Source organism: Chionomys nivalis, chromosome 3 (assembly GCF_950005125.1).
Source record: "Chionomys nivalis chromosome 3, mChiNiv1.1, whole genome shotgun sequence".
NCBI classification, from domain to species: Eukaryota; Metazoa; Chordata; class Mammalia; order Rodentia; family Cricetidae; genus Chionomys; species Chionomys nivalis.
This window is the reverse complement of record NC_080088.1, coordinates 27,680,133-27,702,823: the sequence shown is the minus strand read 5'-3', so window position 1 is coordinate 27,702,823 and position 22,691 is coordinate 27,680,133. Positions and strand designations below refer to the sequence as shown.

The 22,691-nt window shown below is 36.3% G+C and overlaps 1 protein-coding gene across 1 annotated transcript; it reads left to right on the top strand.

Annotated features, from left to right (window-relative positions):
* Positions 1 to 10,680: 10,680 nt before the first annotated feature.
* Positions 10,681 to 11,151, top strand: LOC130872048 (60S ribosomal protein L23a-like). Its single transcript, XM_057765846.1, has one exon. It carries the CDS (start codon positions 10,681 to 10,683, stop codon positions 11,149 to 11,151), a length of 471 nt encoding a protein of 156 aa, XP_057621829.1.
* The last annotated feature ends 11,540 nt before the right edge of the window (positions 11,152 to 22,691 follow it).

Sequence of the window (22,691 nt, the reverse complement as noted above, 5' to 3'; positions counted from 1 at the left end):
CTCCTGCCCTAGAGATATTTCCAGATTTTCATTGCCAAGCCCCAAGCATCTGCATCTTTGCTTTACTTAGGCATTTTAGGCAGCTCTGCATGGGATCTGTTGACCAGGAGGCTGACAGAATGTTAAATTTGCAGATAGAGCACAACACATTTTTCCCTTCAAGTTTATGTTGCATGCTTAATCCCCAATTCTCCACCCTGCCAAAATGTGCAGCAAAGGAGGTTGATAATTAAGGTCTGCATCTCTCTAGATACATACTGCCTAAGAAACCCCAAGGCAACTGTGCGTGCACTTTACAAAGATGAGCAACCATCCTGGGTGGCCTAAGAAGGAGATGCAGATGAAGGGCTGACTTCAAACACCACAGGGAGCACACAGTCTCACGCTCTCCAAAGATGATGCTTGAAAAGCAAAAATTGATTATGATCAGGGTAGCAGAACAGTTCTGAATGGACTACAGGTGTCTCTATTGCGGGAAGGTAAAGAAATGAAAGGGCAGAACTCACTGCACACTGGCAATGCACTACTACTGCTAAACTGACATCTTTAGGGCAAGTATTTAGTCTTCAGTGGCTAAAAGCCTGGAAAGAATTGTGACTACTAATTCTTTATCTTTAAGCAAGTTTAGTAACTTGTAGTGGATAACTACACTGAGGCTGAATCATATCATAGTAAATGTGGGGCTTTTTAAAAAACACAAATGAAAAAGAAATTTTATGGCAGTCAAGTATATAAAAATAATTACGCAAACACTCTTACATACATAACAAAAATTAAAAACCTAATTAATTGAGTCACTTGGTATATCTAGAGGTTTAAATTTTCTTAAATAGCATACACAGCTTTTGTAGCTATGAAAGAACATGACAATTGATATTGAAAAGTATTAGCAGCCATTCTGAGAGAAAGCAGTGGCTAGGATGTAAAACAAAAGTTCTCAATGCCAGAAGAACGAGCAAAATCACTTCGAGAGTATTGCACCCGGGTTGGATGGTTGATGCATTTTAGTTAAACTGTAAGAATGTCTGTTTTATTAGCTTATCAAAATTCTGAAGACATTAAAAGCCACAGAGTAACTACTTAACACAATTATTGTAAAAGAAAAGTACAGAAAAGACTAGATGATGAAAAATAATCCATGTTTCTGAATAGGTAGATTTTAATTGTAAAATGTCTGTACTACCAAAAATACTTTACAGAATTAATGTAATAACTACCAAAATTCCCATGTCATATTTCAAAGGTTTAGGGTAAAAAAGAAACCAAGAAATCATAATGAACCACAAAATACAACAAATACCCAAGGCAATCCTAAAGAATATAAATGATGTTGGAGCTATTACAATATCCAGCCTCAGATGATAACATAGAGCTATAGTGAAAAATACAGCCTGGTGCTGACAAAAAAAAAAAAAAAAAAGTAGTTTGGTTATAAATAGAGGAACAGGGAACAAAATAGCAAAGCTATACCCACTTAATTTTTGGCAAAGAAGGCAAAAAATAGACTTAGAAAAAATGCCAACATTTGGTGCTGTAAAATCTGGATCTCTTTCTATAGGAGACCAAAAAAGTCTTGTACAAAAGTCAGTTAAAGTGAATTTAAAAACTTAATCTTTAAATTGCAATAATTTAAATATATAGTTATTGAAGAGTCTCAAATTTTAACCTATGTATCCAAAACACTACAATGAGATTATATATGTTAAATTATGGCCTGAGAATACAAGACAAATACTTTTTCTCAGAATTAGTTAGGGATTAATTAAATGAACTAGGACCTGGTATCTATGTGACATTTCTCTGATCTGGATTTGTAATTATTACTTGGGCTTCTACAACTGCATTTAACACTAGATTTTTAACAAATATGGAGATTAGATCGCCTTTTAACATATGCCAGTCACAATACTGAGGCTTTTCATTAACTCACGTAAGTCACACACAAAATACATCAGGCCAGTCCTATCCTTCCTACTCATGTTTGAAACTACAGAAGAAAATAATTCAAACAAATTACTAGGATAAGAAAATTCAAAGTTGTATAAGTTAAATATCTTTTAAGCTCCATTCTGCTTTTGCTTTAGAATTGGAAAAATTGCCTTTAAATAAAATACAAATTGAAATATCAAACTATTTTATCATTTTATACTTATTTATTTATTTGGGGGATGTGGGGGACAACATATAGGAATTGCTTTTCTTCCTCCACCCTGTGGGTTAGAGCTCTGGTCATCATGTTTAATAGTGAACATATTTACCTGCTGAGCTGTATTGCAGGCAATTGAATTAAATTTGAAAACTAGGATTTAAATATAACTTGAAGAGAAACAAGGTCACTTAGTCCCTGTGGATACAAACATTGTTTCCACAGAAAATTTTGGTTTTCAAGATTTGTGCTGTGAAAATAATGGTTTCTGTAATTCTCATATAAATTGATATTACCCCAAATGCTGCACCAAATTGCTACATATAGAACTAACTATGCACACAATGAGGGACTGATTTGTGTAATGCTCTTACCAAGAATGATTTTATTCATTTAGTTTGACTTTTCTCCATTTCTAGGCAGCAAGAACATTTTAAAAAATACTACCAGAATATTTGCAAACCACTTTTCCAATGTATCAAAGCAAGATAATCTAATTTTCAAAGCATTTGGCATGGAATATTCTATATACTACTGTATAGCCATCATATTGCTCTCATAAAAGATTAAAATATGTTACGGGAATTGTAATGATGCATAATACATATTTAAGTGCTTAATAATTTACATTTTGTTAATTATTTTGACTGATTTGGGGTAAAGATTGTTACAACACATAAGCAGACCATCTGTTGCTGTTCAAATTATTAATAAATACTCCCTGAACTAAGTATTTTAATTAAAAATAAAATGCTGCATGCATTAAGACCCATCTTAAGTGGCATGCTCCAAAAGGAATTAATAGACATGCAGCTGCCAATCTCTAAATAGTTTGAAAACATTACAAACTTTTATTCATGAGAAATTGTCTGGCTCTGGATGATTAGGGAGCAATCTGTTGAGTACTCTAGTGCCTTCTGCTGTTGAGTATCCAAGAGTATAAAAGTCAATAAAAAAATGCATTCCCTATTCTATTTTATCTCATAAGATTACCATGTGGTCTAAATGACATACAACTGCCTTCTAAATTTTATCTTTCTGCCTATGCAAGAGGGGCAGTACACTCAACTCATCTGATACATTTGTGACCTTGAAGAATCTGAACTTCATAAGAGTGAAAAGTCAGGCAGGCAGATAGTTGGGACCACTACCTCCATATTTTCTAACAACCTGGCTCTGAGAAATTTATTAATCCTTCAGAGCTTCAGTAAGCTAGGAACGACAGCAATTCTCTTTCATTGGGGTATTCTGAGAATTGCCACGAAGATATAAAGGAGCTGGGTGGATTCTGAAGAGCTGTGTTAGTGTTTAATTAATGTAGCTTTGCCCAATTATTACTGTGCTGCCATTACTTGGAGTATTTTTTCAGTTTTTTGAAGATCACTTTTAAAAGATAAGTCACATTCTTATGCATTTTCTTGGCACTGTTATGACTTCATTTTTTGAACTGTGAACTCATTTTTTTTTCCCTCTCTGAGATATAGTTTCCATTGGGGAAAAGAGAATGAGGGAAGTAAACAAATGAAGTAACACAGTTTAAGTTTAAATAGATGCAATGAGAAGTAAGGAAATAAGAATGGTAGGTTTTCCAAACTTTAAACAGTTACATGAAAGCAGAAGTTTCAGTCTTCCTGTGCATCATAGTTTGAATGAGAACAGCCCTAGAAGGTTCACATGTTTGAATTGTTTGTCATCATTTGGTAGACTGCTGAGGAAGGACTGGGAGATAAGGCCTTGTTGGAGTAGGTGTGTAATGGGGAGTCAGCCAGTGGGCCTTTTGAGGTTTCAACAGCCCACACCAGGCCCAGTGTTTCTCTCTACCTGTCTATCTGTATGAAGTTCTCAGCTACTGCTCCAATGCCATTGTGTCTGCTTCCCACCTTGATTATGAGCTCACCCTCTAAAACTGTAAGGAAACCTTCCCCCTTCTCCCTTCTCCCAATTAAATGTTTTCTTTCCTAAGACTAGCCTTGGTCATGGTATCTCTTTGCAGTAACAGAACAGTAACTAAGACACTGTGGTGGTATGATTTCTGCTGTGATGAAATGCCATGCCTAAGTCACTTGTGGTGAAAAAGGTGTACTTCAGCTTATACTTTAAGTTCATTAACTAAAGTACTCCTGAACAGGAACTCAAAACAAGAACCTAGACACATGAGCAGAAACAGAGACCATGAAGGACACTATGCTTACACATCTTGCTCTCTTGTATAACCTAGGACCACCAGCCTAGGGCTGGCACCTCCTACTGTGAACAGGGGCTTTCCACATCAGCCATTTATCAAGAAAATGCTCTCCTGCTCCAGTCTTGCCTACAAGCCAATGGACAGAAGCATGTTTTTCAACTGAGCTCCCCTATCCCAATGATGCTACAGTGTTTCCCAGTGACAAAAACGAAGACATGAAAAGCCAACAAACAAAAGACCACCAGCACCACAACAGCAACAACAACAACAAAAACACTATCCAGGACCCTATTTCAAGCACAAATTTGGCAAATAAAGTGAGGGACAGCTGGTAAGAAAAAAACAGCAATAGAGTGAATGTGGGAGGGTACCATCGTGGTAGGGGAAAAGAAAGAGGTTGAGAAAAAGGCATAACAAAAGAGAAACACTTAAGAATAAACGTTAGGTAAAAAAGTGCAACTGGAATTCTGAGTACCATTTTTCAAAGAAAAGAATCCTGCCCTCTTTATTTGCTAAGTTAGACCTTTCAATCCAGAGGCCTAACTTGTTCCCTGTTGCCTGACAGTGGCGCTGCAGTTTTCAGCATCCAGACTTTTGCATATGTAAGCAACTTTCTCCTCATGTAAAAATACCAGTAGAAAATGGTGCACAGCCTCCATTCTTGTACCTGGAAATCATTAGCTCAAGGGATCTGTGCAGTCACATGCCTGGAGAGCATCAGGTATAAGGATCAAGTGAACAATGTTTTTGTGTATTTCCCAGAGGTTCACTGGCCAAATGACAAGAACCCAGAAGACCCTTTCAAGCAGGAGGTTAGCTTTCCTTGTGACATCTGTCCATCCCTAAAACTGTAAAAGTCTCAGCATATGGCTTAGATCTCCACAACTTTCCTACAATGGTCATCGCTACCCCTACTTTCATAGAATATGAAGCTGAACAAAGCTAGCTTACATGGATTTCTTCGGGCTGCAGAGCCAAATAAGTCACAGTTACAAGCAACATTAGGCCACAGTACCAGTCAATGCACTATTCCAAGCTAGTAGTTTCCACTGTCAGTTCCAGCCCTTTTTCCCACTGTGAATAATAGCGCTTTGTAGTTCTTATTGAGACTAAAAGAAGAACAAGAGGCAAGAAGGAAAACACTGCAAACATGCTGTGACCTACATAGCTTTGGATTTGACTGGACTGAGGTGAAGGGGAATGAAGAAAATAGCAGACACATAAATAGAAAAGCTGGGTTCTATGTGCCTTGCACTCTATTAGAGCAGTTAGGAAAATCAACACATTCATATATACGGCAAAGGAAGGAGGCGGATTAGGTAAACTCTGTAAGAGGTCTCTGTAGAGGAGCAGTCTTCATTTGCAGTCATCCAAGAGGAAGAAGTTGTACTTTATTCTTTCTGCACACACTGGTCTTAGCTAAAGGTCAACCATTTGCAAACATCAGTACTCAGAGCAGGGAAGACTGTGCCATTCCCATGAGTCTGAGGCACTGGCATCCTTGACATGACTGTACTCATGTCAACAATACACATTCACTCAGAACTTCATCTACTACCCATAGACATTCTAACAGAAAAGGGGAAAGTTCACACCAAACAAAGAACTACAGGAAACTAAGGAACACTAAGAGTGAGAGAAATAGCCTTTTCCAGTAAGAGCCAGCCAGTTGGTTATCCAATAGCAGATAGTCATCCCTGAAGTCACATACACACCAGTAACAGTATACAGAATGAGCAGGTTGTATTTAAGTACTTATATCAATAATTAAAGACAAGGAGACCATGAATCTGACAGAGAGCAAAGGGAGGGAAGGTCACAGAACTGGTTAGGGCAAGGAAATAAAGACAGGAAATAATGTAATTCTGTTCTAATTTTAAGAAAATGTAAAAGTGTCCAACCACTAGAACTCTATCTCTGCCATCAACCATTTCCTAATTTCACACACAACTCTAAGGAAGCTATAAGATAGCAGCACTACAAATGAGATCTGTTTCCACAGAACTGTGTATGGTTAAGGTTGCAGCAAAGAAATGCTGTTATTGCTAAGATATACTCGGTAGTAAGAAAGTTACACCTGTCTAGTTCCTTCCTTATTTTCAGAGTATGCAAAAGTTGTCTGTGAAACCTGTCTGCACTCCCTGTTCTGTGATGTGAACTGACCTGATTATACTACAGGAAAATCACCACCTTGGGGAGTTTAGTACAGAAGCCGCTGCTCAGTTTGACCAGCAGACTGTTAAGTGGGTCTGAGAGAAAATCCTGAGCTAGCATTTAAATCTGCAAACTGTCTCTGTCACATCGGTTTACAAAGCAGAGTGAAAATGAAAACTAGCAAAACCATACACATTTTAGGTTTGGCTTCAGTCTAGCATTGCTCCTGGTTTGATACTTTACAATATGTCTAGGACACTTGGGGTAGCATTGTTCTAAATGCTAGAGAACTTACCTCTGAAAACTGGCATTCAGGTGCACAATTGTTACATTCAGAATGTGTCTGATTGGCAGTCTCTCTAACTATCCTCAATCATTTTCCTTTCCCAGCTCAATGGCCAGACCAAAAACCTTTGGGTTTTTCATGATCTCCTCTTTGGACTAAAACTTCATCCTTGAATCTTGTTCTATTGATTCACTTTAAGTCAATTTTATTTATTTATCACTTGTTTTCATGTATATTCTTTATTCGCATATGGATATCGAAGTTTCCGACTGCTTGTATTTTCCCACTAGTCATTTTTACCAGATTTGAGTGCCTAAAGTCTTATAATTGAAGTATAAATATTCTAATAAAAATATTCTATCCAAACTTCTTCTTCAATTGTACTTGTCAAAAATTTGTGTTATTGCCGGGCGGTGGTGGCGCACGCCTTTAATCCCAGCACTTGGGAGGCAGAGGCAGGTGGATCTCTGTGAGTTCGAGACCAGCCTGGTCTATAAGAGCTAGTTCCAGGACAGGCTCCAAAACCACAGAGAAACCCTGTCTCGAAAAAACAAAAAAAAAAAAAAATTTGTGTTATTGAAATAGAAGAAAAAGTGACAACTTTAAACTGACAGGAAAGAAGGGGGAGGGGGGATGGGAGAAGGGAGAAAGAGAGGTGGGAGAAGAGGATGGAGATTTAAGAAAATGAGAGAAAAGGAAGTGATGGAGTAGGGAAGAGGATGGGAAAGCTAGGGGAGCACGGAGGAAAATGTATAAAAAGATGGGAGGGGACTTTCAGGAAGTTCCTTGGATGCTATGAGCTTCCGAAACAATTTCATGCAGAATCTCAAAACATCTCATTTCCTCCTGCCTTTTCCATATCCAAAGTCATTTGTCTCCCTTCTCTACCATGACTAGCAGCATCAAAACTATCCTATTACAGAATCTCTAAGCCCAGAGAACTCTCTCTACCAAGACATACAAATATACACTAAGAGTCTCCAGGGCTGTACTGGTGTGTTGGACACTTATAGTGGATTGGCTATACATAAAGCATGGGTTTCCAAAAAGGACAAGGTCTGTCTGCAAGGAAGGTAGAATGTGATCAGATAAACATGATGGATGTTTGATAGGCATTGGAAAGATGTCCGTGGTGTCCAGGCTAAGTGTGTGCTGCAGTTTACCCAATCTTCAGTCTTTACTCAACAGGCTTCCACTCAGATTTGTAACCTAGAAACTAGGTAGATGTCAATTATGCAAACCTCAAAGAGAATTTCTAGATTTCTCTAACTGCCCATATCCACACCCGCCTTCACATTTAAGAATAAATCTGATCATATCTACTTCTGTGATAACAATATCCAGCTGACTCATCCAATTCTAATTAACCTCACCTCTGTCTTCTCTCATTAACATTATTACACCAAATGCTGAGAATCAAGTTCAAAGACCTGGACTGTGCTAAGCAAGGACTTCCCACTGAGGTCCATGCTGCATTCAGAACTCTGAATTTTTGCCATTTGTTATTTTAGTTTACTTCTACTATTATCAATTTCCCTTCATCCATTCCATATATTCTTCAATGTAATATGTATGTACATACCATATATTATAACCAAAACTTCCAGGATTGATTCCTGTGTTTTCCTATCCCAAATACTGTTCACTACCCTTTGACTATTGAAAGAAGACAACCAATCCACAAGCATCTATTTCTCAAGGGATTTCAGTATCAAGTTATTTTGAAGTCTTCTAATTTCACATGCCTTTTTCAAACCTCCTTATGGGCTTCTATTTGCTCTGCCTATGTGCTCCCTGCATGTCGTACTACACCTTCTTCCTTGAGATAATGATGGTTTCAGTTATGCTTTTCCTCCAAGTCTTTTAATAAACACATAAGAAAACCAGGCATTTTCAACACCCTCCCATCCCATTTTCAGTACTCTCCCATTACATTCTCAGTACTCTCCCATCACCTTCAGAAACCTGATTTTCCTGGAGGATTTCACTTGCATAGCTCTCTGGCCAGAATATTCATCATCACAGATTATCCTCAGATAATGCTAGATGAAGAAAGTACCATTCTTGCTTCACAACAGATCTTCCAAGCAATTACTCAGCCACTTTAGCACTAAGATAGAGTCCTGGTAGTAAGACTACCTTCTTCCCCTCTTCTCTTCCAATTACTGAGGATAACAGCAATAGGGATCTAATTTTCTTCCACTTTGTAGGCTGTGTGCTCCTGAACTTCTTCATTTTCTGGAATATGCAGTCACAGTCCTGTCAATTACTTTTCCTGGTTTCAATTGACTCTGAGATCTAGTGTTCGGAAACCCACCCCCCACTCCAGAGCTAATAATATAGACAAGATATCTATAAACAATGTGCATTACAGTAACTTCAGTCTTTAACCTCTGTGCCCCCTATCTTTCCTGCTCTCTTTCTTGAAGTCCAGTTGAAACCTCCTCTGTTCTCACGGGGGAGTCCTCTGTTTCATTTCAGTCCTCTGCTTGAAGAATGTTTGTTGAGACAGCTGAACATCTTTTAAAATAATACACTCTTCAGTGCTTTCAATCTTCTTCTCTTGTTTTATAATTTTGTTGCCCCGGACATATGTAGATTGTATGACTGTACCTGACCATACAGTCTCTTGAGAACTTTCATTGGAATTTCTCCCAAGTTTTAATCATCTCATCTGTCACCATCTCCACATAAATCTGACATACTTTATGTTTTCTTTTTCACAAAAATAGCAAATCTTCTCATACTGTGACTGGTGTGTTTGTTTATCCTGCTGTAGATAAGATAGAAACAGAAAGGTTGTCTTATTTACTGTTCCTATTATTGGTGTTTACAAACTGTAATTATGGAAAATAGATTAAATAAATGTTTCAGTGCAATGTTATTCTTCCTTTAAGCAGAGAAATATGTGTGTTGTGTTTCAATCCAGAATTTCTGAAAATTATTATCACATGGTGTTGTGCTTTGAAGAGGAAATATTTCCTGGAGACTTCTTTGAATACCTGGTCCTCAATAACTTATGCTGTTTGTATAGGTTCTGGAATCTTTAGGAGGCAGAGACATGCTGGAGAAAATGAGTCATTGTAGATGGGCCTTGAGGTTTTCAGCTTATCCCTTGAAAACAATAGTAACCAACCAGTCTTCTTCTCCTGCTACTGCCATTCCGTGGTAATGGAATACATCCCATATACTACAATCCAAATGAAACCGACTTACTTTAAGTTGTTTTGTCGTGTATTTCCCTACACTAAGGAAAGAGCTAACCAATGGAGATGATATAATGAATTAGAATTAATAGCAATTATCTTAGAATATATGGTTTTTACTCAAAGCAATTAAAATTCTTTAACCTTAAGTAACTAGGTTATTTTAATGAAAATATACTTATGCATTTAAGATAAAGTAGGTCTGTTATGATAAAAGATACACATAATAGAAGGCCCCAAAGCAGACCTGTAAATAAGTCACCAGATGTATGTCAATATTGATGTATAATAATGTAACAATGATTTTATCTGAAATGTTGCCTCATCAACTGAATCCGCTCAACATTCTCCTCACATGAAAAACAAAGATTATGGGCTGGAGAGATGGCTCAGTGGTTAAGAGCATTGCCTGCTCTTCCAAAGGTCCTGAGTTCAATTCCCAGCAACCACATGGTGGCTCACAACCATCTGTAATGGGGTCTGGTGCCCTCTTCTGGCCTGCAGGCATACACACAGACAGAATATTGTATACATAATAAATAAATAAATAAATAAATATTTTTTAAAAAAAGAAAAACAAAGATTATTTCTCGAAGGTTTATAAACATGAATTTGTTGAATGAGAGTTAAATATTTGGTGCACAATGGAATTTTTCAATTGTTTCTTAAAACATGAAAAAGTTATAAAAGGCTTTTCGTCAAGATGGCGCCGAAAGCGAAGAAGGAAGCTCCTGCCCCTCCCAAAGCCGAAGCTAAAGCGAAGGCCTTGAAAGCCAAGAAGGCAGTGCTGAAAGGCGTCCACAGCCACAAAAAGAAGAAGATCCGCACATGGCCCACCTTTCGGTGGCCCAAGACCCTGTGGCTACGAAGGCAGCCTAAATACCCCTGGAAGAGTGGGCCCAGGAGGAACAAGCTTGACCACTATGCCATCATCAAATTCCCCCTGACCACCGAGTCAGCCATGAAGAAGATAGAAGACAACAACACACTTGTGTTCATTGTGGATGTCAAGGCCAACAAGCACCAAATCAAACAGGCTGTGAAGAAACTCTATAACATCGATGTGGCCAAAGTCAACACCCTCATAAGGCCCGACAGAGAGAAGAAGGCATATGTTCGATTGGCTCCTGATTATGATGCTCTGGATGTTGCCAACAAAATTGGAATCATCTAAACTGAGCCCAGCCGGCTAATTCTAAATACACACTTTTTCACCATAAAAAAAAAAAGTTATAAAAGAAAATTATTAAAAACAAAATAGTAACATCATAAAATAACAAGCAAAATAATAAAAGAAAATATATACATATCCTTCCTTAATAGCTAAATATGTTTGCATGAGCAGAGATCTTAGACTCCACACAGGGACCCACTTCAAAAATCAAGCTAAGCAAATAATCAGAAAAACATATGTTAGGGAGCTTGACCTCACAGATAAACAACTGAAATGACAAGCAATAAATACCAGGAGTGTGGCAATGAGAAACCACTAAAATTCTAAAGAATTTTGGAAAAACGTCAGTGCCCATTAAAGTTGAAGATATGTCTATCATGAGATAAAACTTTGCCACTGTTGTATGGTTTCCTAAATTTTTCTACAGACATACAAATGTTTATAGGTGCACTGTTCACAAAAGCCACCATAAAAGTAACTTAACAATCTAAGTGTCTAACATAATGGAATAGGTAAGTTGCAATGTTTTCCCATAGTAAAACAATGAATAGAAATATGGATAAATTCAATAAATATTACAATTACAAATGACCAAAAGAAACTGATCCGAGGTCTTCAAAGCCTTCAAGACAGCTCAGCAGGTAAAAGCACTTGCCACCAAGACTGAAGACCTAAGTTTGAACCAGAGAAATGACATATTTAGGAAGAACCACTCCCCAAAACTGTTTTTACACCACATAGCTACTATGTACACCTACAGACAGACAGACAGACAGAAACACACACATGACTCCAAGATATCTTATTCCATTCATATAAAATATACCAACAGGGAAATGTACTATATGCTGAGAAAAGTCAGGTGTTGACTGGAAAGGGAGTGATTAGAGACTGAAGAGTTTCTGGCTAGCAACTTCTGGGGTATTGCATGCAGGATGTGTTCTAATGTCCAAAAAGGTTTGTAAGTAAAGCACTATGCAATTTATGTATTTTATATATGATCTAAATGTCCATGTGGGACTGTAGACATGGTAAGGTAGCTAAGAGCTCTTCCACTCACAGTCATCTGCAACTCCAGCTCCAGGGCCCTCTTCTGGTCTCTCTGGGTGTTGCATGCACATGGTACACATACATGTATGCGGGCCAAACAAAGATATAAACAAAATTCAAAGAAGATAAGACACGATGCTTTATGCCTTGTTATGAAAGACTTATTTGAAATAAGACATCAAAAGATGTATGCATAAATATAAAAAGGAATCCCACAAAAGTAAATTCCTATAAAGTGAACTTAAAGGTCTATATAGTTAGGAAATTATAAAAATATAAACTATTTAGAAATATATCATAGACATATTGTGGTCTACAGTCTCCCTCAACTCAGTTTGACATTATGGACTTAATAACTTAAATAAAATGTGATCTCAGCTTCTTTCCAAATACCTCACACAAAAGAATAAACATGTTTTTGTAAATTACCATTTCCTTTTTCTTTATCACAACAGAATGAACTGCTCTGTTGTATACTGGGTCATAGTTTTACTGTTCTTTTCCTTCATAACTGTCTCTACACTTGAGGTTTTCTGGAATATTATTGGTGCCTATAAACAAAATTTGTATGTCAAAAGCAGCATCTCATTTTACAAAGCATGTTTGCCTCCTAATTGAAAAATTATATTGCTTTTGGCATGAACTGAAAAACCATCAAATAAGGTGTAGGTAGTGTTAAATGACTAGGAATTATAAAAAGCTTTCATAACCTGGAATCCCAAGTTAAAAACTAGCTAAGATGCCTCCAAAAATATGAAGCTTCATGGTAAAGTATGTAGAAATGGTTCTGTATTAAAGCAATTTATTTTCATATTTTTTCCTCTGTACTCATCTGTGATAAATGCAAGACAATACACTACAGGTGGCAGATGTTTATTGAATAAGTAGAGATGCTAAAGCTAAACTACCCACTTATGCAAAATACCTTTAGGTAAAAGAGAAGATGACCCATTGTCACTGACAATAACATGAATCTCATTAATATTTACCATGAGATTGTATTTTAATCTTTGAAAATTCTGTAAGCAATAACCATTCCTATTCTAATACTGCTCTGCAAGATAAAGTTCCTAGAAGTGTGAAGATAAAATATGAAGACAAATTTTGAACTCAGATGTATTACAAATACTAAGCCATAGTATCTTAAACATCTTCCCAGGTTAACAAACTAGAATATAATAGCAATTATTCCATGAGCACTTTTAGGACAGTACTTCTACTGAGTAACTAATAGGAATTATCTCCCTTGATTTTAAGAAACCCACAAGGTGATGGTGAGGATAGTTTCTAAATAACTGTTTTAATTTCCTTTCCCTGTACAAATATGATGTTCCTTGCTTCAAGACATAGTTTCTAATATACACCTTGACCTTCATTAAAGAAGATTCTAATTTCAGTAGATACTAATTAACACAGGGACCCACAGCTGAAGACTGTGCAAAGAATAAGAGACAAAAGAATGCTCAGCTCTAAATAGGCTATCTATGTCACACTCCCTGCACACTCAAGGATGATGAAGAGAAGCATAAAGAGTTTAAAAGCCAGATATCCCAGTTGACTGAAGAAAAAGTTCCTACTAGACACAGTGCATATGAACTCACAGAAGTTGTAACAGTGATCAAAGGAGCTATGTAAGCTCAAACCAGAAACGTTCCAGGGTAGAGAGAGTAGTGAGCATCAAGTCCTACCACTAGCAGAGGTGCTGCTGACAAGTAGTAGCTTCTGGGAGAGGGCGAGTTGGTTTGCATTAAGTGTGAGTCTGGTAAGTCAACCTCTCCAGTCAAATATGGCACATTCCAGAATTTATGAGTTGTACAAGTAGACCTTGTTGTGTTCGAGGGTGGGGCAGAGCCAAAGAGACAGAGAAACAGAACACAAAGTTTGTTGGGAAGGCAACTTTAGAGAGGTAGATCTGGGAGTGGATATGATCAAAATATATTGCATGTCAAAACTCCAACCAATTGCTATAAAAAGAGATGGGGATTCTCTTTCCTTGGAACCTTCATGGCTTGGTGATATCTTTTTTTGAAAAATTCAATTCGAGATTGTAAGAAGCTTTGGGGATTCTTACTGAGCCAGTCTATTTATCCATGAAGACTTCTCAGAGGACAAAGCTTACCCTCTGAGAATTCTAAGACCAGAATCTCACCAATGAGCATGCAATTTGGGCTGTTACTGTTTGGAAGTTGAAGACAAAAGACAGGGCTTTCATATTGTATTGTTTGGATATTGTAAATGATGGGACTAATCTTTCTCCAGCAGAAAGAGGAATAAACTCACAATCTAAGCATTACTAGCCAAGTTTGAGGGTGAGCTACCATGGAAATTTGGCCACTTGAACATTTAAATGGCAGCAGTTCCTGTCAATATATGACTGTAGATCTAGAAGAAGCATAAATGTGAACTGCCCTGATGAACTCAGAATTTGCTCATAGCAGAGAGAAAGAACAAAGTTCTCTCTCCAGTAAAGCTGACATGTTTCTTAACCAATAATAAGTAAATATCATAAGTATTCTTGTTAATGCACTATTCTGTGCGAAGTGCTTATCAAATAAGTAATATATGATCATATTCATTCTGTATAATCTGTTGTAGAATCATTCCCCGCACACACATCTAGAGAACATAGTTAAAAGATAGAAAAGCAGTGACCCTAATTCTGGTGTTATTTAAAAATACAATGCTATAAGTAGCATGTACTCTTGGCTTCCAGAGTGGGGCAGGAAGACTGTTCGTTCAAAGCTAGTGTGGGAAATATCAAAGACTGTAGTGAGAAGGACTGAGACAGAGAGATAATGAATAGACTATGCATTTAATTAAAGTCTTTACTGTATGTGTTCATCAAAACAAACTGCATTAGTTTTTCTTTGAAGTATGATGTTTTCTGTTTGATTCCTTAGAAATATTTTTCCAATTCTCACTCTACAGATTTTATTTATATATAATCCAAGTGACTACTTAAAAAATTTCAAGTGCAATGCCTTGGATTGCACTTTCCAGTACCTCCCTATTTCCTCAAACTTCTAAATATTAATAACTTTCGATGTCTCTATTTCGATGGTAGCCAATTACGCTAACAGTAGTGAATCACTCATTCTAGGTGATGTATGCTCAACTTTAATGATTATGTCCTCCTCTGTTCCTTGCAAAGTCATCATTAATTCCTAATTGCTCCAAATTATTTTCCCACATATACACACCCACGAGGCCCTTGTGATGGGAATTCATTTCTCAAAAGGGAATTTAAGACCAAGCCTCAGACGTTCGAAACTGATGAACCAGGTAGTTGACCTGAATCAGCTAATTAAGCTATCGGGAGCCGCCAGGGAGAGACAAAGCATGTCATTCGGTTCACTTTACTGCAAAAGTAACAATTTGAGGGTTTCTGGGAAAACAGATCCAGACCTTAAACAGAACTTTTTGAAATTAGGTTCATCTTTAGCTATGATTCAGCTTTTCAATTTCCAGTATAAGCCTAAAGCACTTGACTGAGACACCTAATAAACTGCTTCCTTATTGAAACCGTTAATTAACTGTAACTCTGAAAATGAATTCTTAATTGTTCTTTTGTTTGGGTTTGAATTGTTTTAAATTCAGTTGACTGGATATTAAGGGGGAAAAGTTAAAATATAATTTCACTTTTAAAAAAACTTTTTGGATAACTTAATTTGTGGTTGAAATGCATTGTGCTTGAAATGCATTTCTATTAAAATACACAATAAAATCTTTGTTTTAGTATAAACAATCAGAAATCTATAATAGCAACACTGTGTCTTGCTTTTTTGTTTTGTTTTGTTTTGTTTTCCAGACAGAGTTTGTAACCTGATCTGTCAAGAAACTTCCAATGTAACCAAGAGACACCAAAACTGCCAGAATTTAAGACATGCACCATGATTTCTAGTTTTTTTATGGTGCTAGGTATTGAACCAATGGTGTCGCACATGCTAAACAACCACAGCTGGGTTACATCCCCAGGTCCTAGTATAGCAATATTTATTTCAAATGAAAAAATAAATGATGTGGGATGTCCTTCTGTATGTGTGTTGCTTTTATTGGTTGATGAATAAAACTGTTTCAATCAATGACTTAGCAGAGTAAAAACAGGCAGAAAATCTAAACAGAGATGAAGAGAGAGAGAGTAGGTGGAGTGGAGGAGATGCCATGTAGCCACCAAAGGAGAAAGATACCAGACATTACTGGTTAGCCACAGCCTCGTGGTAATACATAAACTAATAGAAATGGGTTAGTTTAATAGGTGAGAGCTAGCTATTAAACTAATAGCTATTGGCCAAACAGTATTGTAATTCATATAGTTTCTATGTGATTATTTGGGTCAACAAACATAAAACACTTTTTTGACATCACTTTTACTATTGGAATTCTGAAACACAGCTTGCTTCAATACTGAGGGGAATTAAGAGGTGAGTGAACACCCACAAGGCGATGCCCCATTCTCTATGACCTTTCCAGTGGGAAAAAAACCCAAGCCCCCTCCACAACTCCCTTGGCTTTTCTAGCCAGCCAGCTGGAAGTTTCCTGTGGCTAGGCTCCCCCGAAACCCAAACTTATTCAGATGCCATCCAAACTACTAGCCACACCCTGCCCCTAGACCCGCCTATTCCCCTGCATCCTTGGTAGAATTCTGAAACACAGTTTACTCCAATACTGAGGAGACTTAAGAGCTGGCTCCAATACTGAGGGGACTTAAGAGCGACCAAGAGCTTGCTACAACACAGGGGATTAAGAGAGAGCACCAAGAGAGCAAACCAGGAGAGAAGACCAAAAGAGCAGGCAAATAGAAACCTCAGAAGCTTCTTGAGACACAGACATTGACAGTACAGAACAGACCAAGAAAAACTCCCAAATACTCAGCCACAGCAAGAATTGGACCAAGACACAACGACACTGCCGCCTCATTTGAAGGAAGAGATGGGTAGGCGCCAATGCAAGAATTCCTCCAACAACCTAAAAAGCAACATGGTAACACCAGAACACAATGACTACGAAAATAGGAACTCATTACGGGGGTATACAGGAAGTACACCAGTTATGTATGCTTATATCCAATTAGACTAAAGCAGGAATTACATAGCACAATGAATTTTGCTTTTGTAAGCACCGTGGCCATTCTCAGGGAATACTGAGTATGAACCTGGTTCTTGTCAATCTTCTTGGCTAGTATTTAATAAAACTTGCTTCAAATTTGGCTCAAATATATAAGTAAATAAAAGAAAAAAAGTTATCTATAATAGCAATGTGTAATTTTTAAGATAAATATGAATTATTTACCTGTAAAGAAAAAAATTTTCTTGTAAAATACATTACCTGGCTGTAGATAGAGCATCTGCCTCATGCAATTGAGAACCTAACACCTCAAGAACATGTCATGGAGTAACCATGCTAGGGATTCTCTATTGTTGCTTATACAACTATCCTTTTACAAAAAAATTAAATACTCACCCTTCAAATGCTTCTAGTTCACATTGTTTTCCCTCAAATAAACATAGATGCAAAAATTAGAAGGTGCAATAAACTTCTCATGTGATCTTGTTAAGTACTAAAAACTTTAAAATAATTTTTGTGCTTCAGAAATATTTAGTCATTAGTCATTTCATCAGTCAAAGATTTATAAACCAGAGGATAAGGACGTGCTGCAAACTTTTCCAGTGATAAGGAATGCTGGACATTCTATTACTTTGTTTTACTCAATACATGAACACACAGAAATGCTTTTGGTATTGTGGATTATTCATAAAAAAATGCATGTGGAGCAGGTGAGCTAAGGAACTAACAGATTACAAAAGTACAATCAGAACAATAAGTTTTCTCAATTTCACAGGCACACAATGAAACATTGTAATTGTTATTTCTTTAAGCAGTAACAAGAAATGAACACTCAGAGGAAAGGGGCTTTTAAGGAGACACCTTACAGACAGTAAAAATCAATTTTGTAAGTGACTAAATTGTTTGAGCTATATCTGACATTAGTGACACCATAGTCCATAGGCTCTAGTTAGATTTTCTTAGATGATATCTCTTGAACATTCAGTTTCATTATATGGGGTTATGAATTGAATCACAGTTAATGTGCTAATTGTAGTTTGTATCATTTCATCTCTCATTTATTTAATTCAAACAAGTTTATATTGATATGTACACAATGAAGCCATAGAATGTTTTTGTTTTTGTCAGAATCATTCATGTAAAAAGGTCACTTCCCTTGGAAGATTATTTCTTTTAGGCTTTGGTATTAGCCAAAGTTCATTGACTAACTTTACTGGTTGAAATGGAAAATCCAATGATAAAAGAGGGAGGAAAAATACAGAAATGAAACTTAGAGGAAATCCTAACTTTGGAGGGTTGAGTGGATGAAGCCTCAGAAAGAGAGAAACTGGAGGATGTGTGCAGAACTTGAATGTCCTCAGCCTTCTGTTTGATAGCTTTTCTTGCAGCTGAGCATGACTTGAAGATCTGGAGAACACAAATTATCATGGTGGAACAGACCAATCAAACCCTCTATACCCACAGTTTCTTACAATGTGTATAGGCTGTACAGTATTGTCCTTTTACCTTTTCTGCTAAAGGTGGGTTCTAGTTTTAGCCTAACCAACTGAGATCAAAGAACAAGAGCTTTTCCACGGTGGTATTTACAGAAGTAAAGCCCATGAGGTTAGAGTAGCTATTTTGCAAGTTGTTTTTTCTCAAAACAATTAGAGGGATTTTTAGCCAATAAAAAAAAAAAATCACAGAAACAGCACTACACATGTTATTCTTAGTCTTAAGTGCATTAGGAAAATCTAATACATTCTAATCCTCTTCACATCTTTGATGATGGGCATTTTTTTTCTAAAGTATTGCTAACATTCCTGGCCCACACACCAATATCGATGCCATGGCTTTTGTCCAGTCTAGAAAGTTGTCATTATGCCTGTGTATTTAAATGCTTCACTGATATATATGATCAAGACACCATACTGATAGGACCCAGTTTTGCTTTCTTAAAGCATTACTAAGAGTCACATCCCATGCCACTTTTTTCTGTTAATTTGCTCTATTGCATTCCACAGCATTTTTAAATAGATGATAGATAGATAGATAGATAGATAGATAGATAGATAGATAGATAGATGATAGATAGATAGATAGATAGATAGATAGATAGATAGATAGATAGATAGATAGATAAATGTTGCCTTAGGAAAGAGTTGTCAAAAATCCTCTAATGTTTTATAAATTTAATTGTATGTAAAATGTGAAATTACTATCAGCTTCAGAAGAGAAAATATTCCATGATAATGCCTTATATTATTGTTGTAAAGGCTTGAAAACTGAGAAATTATTTTGATGACAGCTCCCTGATCACTCATAATGTGACTGGGGTGGGCTGTATATGGATTCATTGTCATCATTGTCTTATGCACCAGTTGAGAATAATGTTATCTTCTCAAAATTCTTATAAAGAGCCACCATGGTAAGTTATAAAATGCCTCATATAGTAGATAACTATTATATAACTATGACATTTTTGTTACCATCTACTTTTTGCTTTTTATTTGTTATCAACTATATATATATATAAAACACTATTTTCTGATAGTATCAAATCAGCTTGCTGACAGCAAATATTTAAGATGTTATCAAAGAATTGCTTTAAGTTATGATGATGGCATATTTTGCTCATAAACTTGGTTTTTGAAAGAACAGGGCCAATAGCTCCTCTTCATCTGTCTGATAGCCAATTCTTTAAATCACACTTTTGGATATTTTTCTCAGTCTTCAGATAATCCTCAACAGGAGTTTTAATAACTTGTCAGATTATATGCATTCTGCTGATTACTTATTGACCATTCCTTGCTTTTTCGTTTTGGTTATTTTATATAAACTAACACTGGATTCTTATCTCATAAAACTGTCATTAATATTTTCAATTTTTCTACCCTTGTCCCATATGTAAAAGTAAAATCAATATAGTATAACTATAATGTATGGGAAAAACCAAATCCTATTCATTCAGTTCATTTAAATTTGCAGTGCTTGCTACTCCCATTTCTGAAATTGTCTTTCAATAACTTGATTACTCATTATTTTACTTCCCCAATAAATATCTAAAGCACAATTGCTTCTCTTCTTGTTCTCCCAAATTAAAAACTCTTTAAATTTATTATTAAAAATGTCTTAAATAGTATTATTAAATCATTTTTTCAATCCAGTTTTCCTCCTCCAGTTTTTATCAGCAGAGCTGGATGGTGATGCTCAAATAAAACTATACTATTCTTGGTAAGAAGATATGATGAAAGTGACCTATTTATTTTTTGCTAATGTGTTTTGTTATAAATATGTTTTACATGGTAAAACAGGTATTATATTAATTCTCTTATAACACAAGTTATTATGGTCTAATAATAGTTTAATAGAAGCTATTTTTAATTTTTACCAAATTGATGTTTAAAAACTTTATAGACAATTGTGTTTTGACCTATATTTGAGTTCCAGATCTGTGGATCAAGTTTCTTTATAAAAGAAAATGAGTTCACCAATTATCATTAATTCTTTAATTTTCTTACAAAAAACTGTTTGGAAGAGTTTGGCAATTTAGATTTTTTTTCAAAACATTATGGAAAGCATATTATTAATTTGGGGTTTAAGTGATACTGATCATTCACGAAAATTCAGCTTCATTGGAAAAATTTTAGAATTATTAATAACTTAAAAATCTCTTACATTTTCCTCTTGGTTGAATTATATCCCCCCTAATAAAATTTGAAATCTCAACAAATTCACACAATGTTGACCTTCTTAGAAACAGAATCTTTGAAACTGAAATCAAATAAAAATGAGTCATTATTATCTTAGACCCTTACTTTGTATGATGGGTGTCCTTACAAAAAAGGAAAGTTAGGACCAGGGAAATGTTTGAGTGAAAAGAGTAGCTTGCTTTGCAAGTATGAGAACCTGAATTTAAATCTGAAGAACCCACATAAAACTTCTCATGGTATTATGTGTTCACAATCCCAGTGTTTCTATGACAAGATGGGAGGCAAATACAGGAGGAGTTAGAGGAGCTCATCAGTCAGCTAGTCCCACATATGTAGTATAATGGCAAATATGCAAAAGAGCCTGCCTCCAGGCAACTGACTTCTTTCCTTGCGCTCCTCCTCATATATACATGCACAGACATACATGTACAAACACCTCTCTCTATATGTCTTCATTTCTCTTTCTCTCTGTCATTCTTTTTCTGTCTTTGTAACTGTCATCGTATCTCTGTCTGTCTATCTGTCTCTCTCTCTCTCTCTCTCTCTCTCTCTCTCTCTCTCTCTCACACACACACACACACACATGCACAATAGCATAAAAAAGAAGGTGGTAACATGCATTGACATAGACAAAGACACAGTCTATAATGAACCACAAGGAGAAATGTGGATATGCACTAGATTCTATGCTATGAGCAATGAGCCATCTCTGGAAGTATCAGAGCCAGGTAAAACAATGAAGCTTTTCTTTTCTTTTTTTTTTTCCAGAGAGATTGTGAACTGTTGGTATCTTTATTTTGAAAATCTAGCCTTCAGAAATGTGATGATTCATTTCTCTGTGCTCTAAGTTTTGAGTTCTTTATTGTGGAAGCACTATAAAAGTAGGACAAGTGAAAAACCAACAGTTATTTTACTTGTCAGTTAGTATAACAAGGACTCTGACTATGTAGAAATAACATCATCGGATCCACTTCAGCTGAATCATTCCTTTACCATCAAGGATCTTCACCTTTTGCCACTGTTCAATATTATAATTAAAATATTATTATCTTTACTTGTATTAACTAATTTTATTCACATGATTATGCTTTGAAATTATAATTCCTATTTTTAAGAACAGACAAATAAGGTAATTTATCCAAGTCATCAATTCAAACACACAAAGACCACTTAAAGTGCCAATGGTCTCTATGACAACATATTGATTTGGGAAAATTTTGTTATGTTTTTGTTAAAACAGGATCATTTTCTGTAGCCCAAGCTTCTTGAAACTCATGGTGACTCTCCCTGCCTCCACCCTCAAAACTTGGCCTAGGAGAGGAGATCTTCCAGACCCAGTTTTAACAATTGCTCATTGTGCTCCACCACTGTACATTTCTTTACTCACTGATCTTCCAAAGGTCTATGTGCTCTGTCTTCATTCCTTACTTGTAGTAAGTAGGCCACTAGTTTGTTTCAGGCTGTTTAGCCTTGAAAATAAAATCACACAGAAACTGTATTAACTAAATCACTGCTTGTCCCATTAGCTCTAGCTTCTTATTGGTTAACTTTTACATATTAATTTAACCATTTTCTATCAATCTATGTATTACCACCTGGCTGTGGCTAACAGCTAAAGTTCCCAAAATCTGTCTCTGACGGGCTACGTGGCTTCTCGTTGACTCTGCTTTCTTCCTCCCAGCATTCAGTTTAGTTTCCGCCCCCCCAGCTCTGTTCCCTCTGCAGGCCCAAGAC

Bases quoted from the DNA above. Each gene is read 5' to 3' on its own strand.
- LOC130872048 (XM_057765846.1), top strand. From the start codon at position 10,681: ATGGCGCCGAAAGCGAAGAAGGAAGCTCCTGCCCCTCCCAAAGCCGAA.